At 37.5% G+C, this 8464-nt stretch overlaps 1 protein-coding gene across 1 annotated transcript; it reads left to right on the top strand.

Moving 5' to 3' along the window:
- The first annotated feature begins 6455 nt into the window (after window positions 1-6455).
- On the top strand, window positions 6456-7895 carry LOC149426369 (uncharacterized). The gene has a single exon (XM_089639814.1). It carries the CDS (start codon window positions 6456-6458, stop codon window positions 7893-7895), a length of 1440 nt encoding a protein of 479 aa, XP_089495940.1.
- The last annotated feature ends 569 nt before the right edge of the window (window positions 7896-8464 follow it).

The following is an 8464-nucleotide window of genomic DNA, read 5'->3' as shown; positions in this document are numbered from 1 at the left end:
AAACCTCTACTGACTGAACTAGTTGTAGAGTCACGTAGGGTAAGTGTACGCGGTGGAAAAGTCTACGCGGCAATGTATGCGACAAATTTGGGCATAATTCACCTGCGCTTATTTCCCAATTTCCCATTGCTTTAAAGTCGCCTTGAATCCGGTCTTCTCGTGTACAGTAGAAAATGTAGAAAATAAGAATTCCCAGATACATTACTTTTAATCATGGTTTTCTTATATTTTCGTCTCGGTTACCGATGGGTGCTAATGTGTGTAACCAATTTTGTCAGAACAATGTAGTCCATGACAATTTTTCGTAAAATAAGTTTCACAGCTGCAAAGAGGCATTTCTATCGAACAGATTAGGATTGCATAATTAGGATGCAGGCGAGTTCTCCAATTTATGTTTTTTACTGTCTTCTTTATTACTATCTGTGTATTTATGTTTTTTATTGTCTTCTTTATTACTATCTGTGTATTTATGTTTTTTACTGTCTTCTTTATTACTATATGTGTAGGTATGTATTTTCTCTAATAGATATAAAAAAAATTACAGATAACCATTCGTCTTGAAGCAGATAATTTAATTTTCGTGTGAGGATAAAAGCGTGTGGGGGTAAACGTACGCAGTTTTGAGTGCGTTCACTTACCACATATATAAAAAAAAAATTTGTAACATAATTTTTATCTCATCTCTTAAATTTTCGTACTAAAATATAACGCGAGTAAGAATAATAGGAAATTTTGCACCCGGGGGCAGATTGAATGCATAGTACGAACACTTCCACTATGGTACGCATATGTTTACCCGCCTATGGGTCAATGAGGTTTTGTGATTGTTTGAGATACCAATAATAAATTGTACGTAAACAAAAAAATAAATATCCGAAGCTTTTAATACAAAAATCCAATTAAAGTGCGTACAGTTACCCCACGTGACTCTAATATATAAATTGATCGATTATAATAAATCTATCAGTGCCATGTTGGCTCCTTGATTCCAAAATACATCCTACCTAGCAGTATCTACTATGCTATTACCCATAAACCTATCCAATCCTGTATCCAAAACCAGTATCTTCATCCCCAGCAGAGATTGAGCCACGTGACCTACACGCGCCGCCGCTAATACGCTAAATTGTTTCTGATATCTTCTCTTTAGTTAAAAGTTAACACCGCTATTATATTATTATTGTAGGGTCGGGAAAGGAATGATGGAACTACCGCGGAACAGAATCGGTTATGAGAGAGAAACAGATAGCAATTCTGGGAGATTGCGCGCGATGTGTTTGGAATTAGGCCTACTAATGTGTGGGGCTTATCAGGGTGGCTTATCACCGAATGATACGTCAGTGAACTGCAAATGATAATAATAATTGTTTCCTATCAACTTTAATGTGTAATAAAATAAATTAAACTTTCTCTCGACGCATGTTATACATTATACCTATGTGAATAGGCAGTATTTATAAATTTGGAATGGCTGCACTGGCGAAAAAACATAATTACATGAAATAACCTATGTTCTGCATGGTAATGTTAGAAGACCCGTCCCACCACAAAATCCTTTCTAAAATAACCCTGAGAGAAGAGGTGTTGAGAGGTCTAAACTTAGATAGATGAATGGTGGTTGATAATACCGCGATACCACACAATCGTTTATGTAAACAGCTAATGTAAGGTACTAAACATAATGAAATTGATTCATGTAAACGAACAACATATAAAGCAAAAATTTACAATTGGTAGAAGTCGGGACGCGCTAGGAAGACATGACATGATCAAGTGAATTAGATACTTGAGTCGGGCCATGTCAAGAGTAGAATAGAGTAGTGCGAAAAATATAATTATTTTATGATACGATGTATGAATGTGAATGAGGCAAGGAGTGTGTGCCAGGACCAAGTTGTTTGGCGGTCCGTCCTCTCTGCCTATTTCTCTGCTATTATTTTTACATTAGTTCCACACATGAGGCCCCGAGGAAAAAACTTCCCTCAGGCCTATGTCATCTTTGATGTTTCTATGTGGATGGTCTCTGTAGTGAAAGGAAGGAGAAGAAGTTCTGGGAAGGAAAACGGTACGAGGGGTGGTAGGAATCTGGGGGTCAAAGTGTTCAGGATTGACGAACGTATGAATTCATCCCTCCCACTGTGTTGCAAGGCGACGGGTCTAGAGAGTCCAGCTGGACGGGTCAAAAAGATTCCATCAACCTTTCTTTCCCGATCTTGTCAAACCTCACCCCATGAACCCGGGCACCCCTGCAAAATCACCAATCGTAGCAAACCAACTGAGGTGACTTACGGCAGGGGTTTTTGTTAACCAATAAATGGTTCCCGGGGCGGCGGTACCCAAACCCGCATTCCAAATTGCGGGGAAACGTCGTGATGGTTAGTTAGTTAATTATTTAGTAAATGAACAATAATACGGCCTCTGAAAATCATTCTCGTAGACAGGCAGATACTAAATACAATTGTTTGTGTTAAAAATAAATTGAGTGAATCTCATGCCAAAGGATGAGGTGAGTGTCTCGTGAGATGTCATTATCTATCTCCACTCTCTCCCCGAAATAATTATCGATATAAATCAACTCACCCCAAGATATTACAAGGAAATAAGTAATCTGTAGTAAACGTATTATCCAGGACCAGTATCCCTATCCACTGTGGAAGTGAATCCGGCAGGACGCAAACAGAAAAGAAAATATTTCCTTTATTAAAAGTATCGCACGGAGAAAACTTGGCCGAAAAAATAAACCTAGTCGAATTATTCGGATTCCGAATTTAGTGAATGGCGAATGTGTTATGAGAACGGCGGACCATTAATTTCGTCATTATATTTAGCAAGAAAAGAACACCTGCTTGAAGATATGTTCAGATATATTCTAAATGGACTAAATGAATATTTTATCAGGAAATCGATTGTTATCACGTTTTTAGCAGAATTTCAGTAAATCAGTCATACTCAATTTTCTCCATGCGGCAGGGTGATTGCTATTGATACATGCTGTCCGTGGGTAAATTGCGCCAACTTCGGGGTGATTGTACCCGACTTCAGAAGTAAAAAATACAATGCAGTGACGAATAAAAAGCAAATATCGGTGTTTATTAAATAGGGTCTTATCTACTTATTTTTTTTTATTAAATTTCAGAAGAGCGCCTCTGTCTGTAAAGTGTTCAGGCAATTATGCCGCCACCCGGTTAGCAGCGTTGTGGGGCGTGTTAAGATCGTACCACCAGAAGTACATTGATATGATAGAGCAAATCCAGAAGAAATTCCTCAGATATGTCTATATGCGGACGCATGGAACCTATCCTAGGTTCATGCACCATATCGACTTACTTGAGGAAACTAATTCTGTGAGTCTGGAAACTAGGCGGAAAGCAAATCTAGCCATTATGTCTTTCAAAATTTGGAACAATTTTATTGATGGCCCATTCCTCTTGGGATGCTATGATTTATATGTACCAGACGACTACAGCCGAAGTCTATACCATGACTTATTCAGAGTACCACAAGGCAAAACCGACGTCCTTGCAAAGCATTGCATGACGAGGGGAGTGTTGCTGTTGAACGAACTAGCAAAGAATTTGGATGTAAGTGACTGTTCTCTAAATGACCTAAAACAATTATTGAAGATTCACTTACCTAAATGCTGTTATGATGTAAAATTATACTGTAACTGGAATAAATTTTCTGTTGTACAATAAAAAATTTAAAAAATATAAAAAAGATAAAGATTTATTAATGCGGATCTTGAAGAAGTCCATATTATATGGAAAAGGAAAAACAGATCCCGGTAGCTAGATTCATAAACGACGTGACTTACACAAAAATGAGTCGAAAAAACGGCCCGTTCTCATGAAGCCAACATCAACTGTGAACGGAGCTCAGTGCTTCTAGCTCATTAGAGCAGGCTCTATTAAAATAAACGTCGAACAGACTTAGCACGCCCACATTGCGTCTGTTTTTAAGAGATGGCAATCGGTTTGTTATCAGTGGATTTGTCAATCAGACCGCCCTCTTGAATCAAGCAGGTTTGACAAGTGTTGTGGGGCTACAGCCAAGACGTGGCTCCCTTATTCAATTGTTCGGAGTACATGACATTTGTAAACGGTTAACATGACTCCCAGTTTCTTGGAAGACAGATTTATTCGTGCTTTGCTTAGAACATTACAACTTTTATAATACCTGCGCTAAATAGGTACACATAAAAATTAATTAGGTATACCAAATCTCATTGGAAAATTTAAAAAAAGCATTTTAGTGACAAGATTATTTTTAATCTTTTTAACAATTTCACATATTAGTTAAATTTGCTTCTAAAATACGTGCGAGCAATCTTCACCTGATATCAAAATACCTGAATTAAGTGACAGGTGTAAAAATAGAAGTGGGCTAACATTTGAGAAGATAGTCCGAAAATAACACAATTTACAACATAATATTTTTTTTCGTTTTGTTAAAGTTAATTAATTTGCTTAAAGACTTCTATAGAAATGTCTTTAATTTTATTTGTTCTTTAAAGGCTTCGTTTTGCTTTCCATTGGCTCGTTTCTACGCCATAGCTAATAAGTACGAGGCGTCCAATCTTTTAGGCTCTCCTCTCCTCGCTCGGCTGCGAAAAAGTTATCGCCGTAAGACGGTGGATCCACACCCTTATGCTCGCCATTTAAAAACGTATCGGGATGGTAATGGTAGCTTACTTATTTTATATTACCCGGGCTGAGGGACGCGTTGCCGATGGGCAGCAGGAAAATTCCATTGAGGAAGCATGGAGAAGGGTGATCATTTTGTTGGAAAATAATTTGAGGTTGATAAGTACACATGAGAGGAACGGTTGAGGGGTTTTGTTCATATAAAACTTTAATTTTGATGTTAGTCCAAAAACTTCAGATCAAGCTAGATAATATTTATTTTATCCAAAGGTATACTAAAAATTTAGTAGGTACGATTGTATGCTATTATTTATTTGTGTTTTAATTAGTAAGTACCTACTTATGCAGGTAGGTGTACCTACTCCGAATATGAGAAAAAATTAGAAAAATTAAAAATAGGTACCTAAGTATCGAGCAAGTGAATGTTATGTGCTGGTATCAAAATACCGTGTAAGAGAAGTAGAAAAAATGTAAGCCAAAATCTCATCAGTAAACTTTCAGTTTTTTTATTAAATATTCACCATTTAATATTTCATAAATGATCTTCACCGCGAGCCATCGTTTTATTTCTCCACCGCAGATTCCGGGTAATTTATCATCGGGAAATACCACAAGCTTGCGGGTCTTTCAAGACAAACCTAAGATTATATTTTCCAGGCCGTGGGTAGCTACTCACATTTTTACTAGCATTTTCAAATTTTTAATCAGATGAAGAGAGAAATTGTCGTGATATCAAATTAAACTATACTTACTAACAAAATGATTATGTGTTAAGTTTATTAAATTAAAGAAAAAATTTTGAACCTGCAGACAAGCTGCTTTGTGATTACTTTTACAAAAAGAATACTTTTTTAGTTCTTATCAAAATTCTAGAAATATCAATAATAAATTTAAAGATGTTAAATGTGTGTTAGATAGAAATCTAATACACACAATTTGTAATATTGATAATTCATGTATAATAATATACTTTCATGTTGCATACGGGAAGATATTGGAACATAAATACACAAAATACCTAAATATAATTAACGAAGCCATTATTTTTATCGTGTAAAAGTTTAAAACAAAATTAAACTTTCAATACATTTTTTTAATAGAAATGAAAATTGTAAATATTTTCAAATTATTTATCAACAAGCTAATCTTGGAATGAATAAGAAAGCAACTTGAGCCAAACACATTTCCAAAGTTTTAACCGTTTGTAATAAAGTCAGCCCTGAGCTGGCGGGCATTATCACGGCTATATTATTATTTTCAGGTCTCGTTCAACCCCAACCCTCTCCGTGATAAGGATGCCATTAAATCTGTCATTGGCTCCGGCGGGCGGGGCCCCTCCCCCTGGCTGCCTCATTGGCCCGGGAAGCCGCGCTCCGCCCATGGACCAAGCCTCCGGACCACAAGGGCGGATGCGCCCAGGAAAATTCACATTTTATATAAGGGTAAACTCCGCGTGCTCGTGGCATTTGTCAGTGTGGCGCCGATAACAGCGCATGTCCCCCTACTGTGTAAATAACGCGGAATGTCAAACTTATCGAGAAAACTTTTCAACAGTTGTGTTTCGAAAAACTAAAAAATACATGTTTTCGTATTTCACCCGGAAGACCATTAGTGAAATTGTGATTTAAAATGACAATGGACATACAAAAAGTTAACCGAAGTGATCCGTCTACTGCAGAGTTAAATATGTCCCATCCCCACCTTGTTGATGAACCGAAATCCGTAGAGCAATATCAAACAAAAATTGATAGTCAATTTTCTTCTTGTAATCAAAACAGAAGTAAGAGGTCTTTTGACGTAGCATTTTTAATGATGCCCGATGAAAAAATGAAACAAAAACAAATGGAAAAGCAGTTAAGGGTCTCCAAGCAACTCTTCAACGATTCACACTACGCGCGGTTAGAAGCTGACAACTTCAGGAAAAATCACGAATACCTTAACAAGTCCCACATTTACGTCCACCGAGAAGCGGATGACTCAAAAGGCACTGATCTCTCAACCACATCATGTTATAGTGAAAAATACCGTCATAACAATAATGTATCACCGCAATCCAATCAAGATCTAAATATTGACGTTGGAACTGAAGAGTTTGCGACGAAGAGTGTTCTAAGTGATTCCGATGTTTCAGACATGTCCCGCTCCCGACCCAACTCCACGGAGAGCTTCTCCAGGCCAGTACGGGTGATCCACGAATCCCCTTTCAGAAACAAAGTGTTTGACGACCCATCCCTCATTTCACAGACAAGACCTAGCTTTGAACACAACGAAAAGTACATGGCGGCCAGATTATCAGAAGTCAACCCTAGAAGCGCATTTACCAAAGTGACTCACAGCTTCCAAGGAAATACCACAACTCCATCGGCACCATCTCCTGGACATTCTGAGAGCCCAGACAACCTCAGCTACCAGAACTCCATGAGCCCTCCTCTAAGTACTGCCAGTCCGCCGATGTTGAGTCATTTATTTACAAAAAATCCACAATTCAAGTCTCTCATTCCGTCAAATCATCCATTACTTTCGTCAGCTAATCCATTCTTCAAAAATCAAGGAATTCATCAATATCATCAGTTCACCGAACACCATGGGCATGTATCGAACCATTCTGATAATCCGTCGTTCTCAAAATCTTCTCCACCCAACTTCGGATCTCACCACAAGACAAACAACAACGATAACGAAAAACCGATGCAGTTTCCCCAATCTAATAAGTTTGGGAATTTGTTACCTTTTAGGCCCGATCTGCCGCCATACTTGCAATCAAACCATCCTTATCAATTTCCTATGCAGAACTTCCACCACCACCCGGGAGCAGAGTTCCTCAAGTTCCAGCAGCAGCAAGGAGAGGCTATGAACCCTTTGATGCGGAACCCCGCGGCGGCCATTCTGAGCACTCTGCTGCCTCCTTCTCTCGCAACACTCTCCCTGCCAGCGCAGAACGTCTGCGCTAAATGCAACATCAGCTTCCGAATGACTTCCGACTTGGTTTACCACATGCGATCTCACCACAAAAGCGAAGTTAACTATGATGCAACCAGAAGGAAAAGAGAAGACAAATTGAAATGCCCTGTTTGCGCTGAGAGTTTCCGGGAGAGACACCACCTTACAAGACACATGACGGCACACCAGGATAAGGAAGGAGACATCCTGGACCACCAATTGGATCCATCGGAACCTGGAAGTTCATCCTTTTGTTCAAAAGGAAAGTCAAGACCATACTACTCTCATTCCAATGGGATGCAATCAAAATAAATAGATACCTAATACTTTGTTCACTATTCTTGTTGATTTATTGTTATTTTGTTTAGTTCGTAGAATTCCATTTATCTGCTTAGTATTTCAAATAAATCTAATTTAATAGTGATTTTGTTACGTTCTGCGAGGATTATTTTATTTTAAATTATTTATTATTGTGACAACTGCTTAGGTGTTCGAAGCTGTCAAAGCCAACAGTTGTCACAATCTTAAAAAAACTACAATACTCGCAGAACTTTATAATGACATTATTAAATTTGCTTTATTTTAAATTAATATATTTTTTATTTGTAATTTAAAACTTATTTTATTTTAATTTATCACAAAACGTACCGTTTCCAAATTGTCACGCTGTAATAGGTAGGTACCTACATAATTTTATAGTAACCAATTCGAACGTAATAAATATTATAACATTGTACATAACTCCATAGGTAATTTGAAAGTACTGTTTTTGATTTGTATTGTTAAATTGAATTGTTAAAATGTACATAAAATAAGAAAATTGTACAATTTGTAAATAACACAAATTTCAAAACTATTGATGTTAATGTTTAGAAAATGTT

This window comes from Hesperophylax consimilis, chromosome 1 (assembly GCF_061612785.1).
Source record: "Hesperophylax consimilis isolate HC1 chromosome 1, BYU_Hcon_1.0, whole genome shotgun sequence".
Taxonomy (NCBI): domain Eukaryota; kingdom Metazoa; phylum Arthropoda; class Insecta; order Trichoptera; family Limnephilidae; genus Hesperophylax; species Hesperophylax consimilis.
This window is presented reverse-complemented; position numbering and strand designations above follow the sequence as displayed.

Bases quoted from the DNA above. Each gene is read 5' to 3' on its own strand.
- LOC149426369 (XM_089639814.1), top strand. From the start codon at position 6,456: ATGCCCGATGAAAAAATGAAACAAAAACAAATGGAAAAGCAGTTAAGG.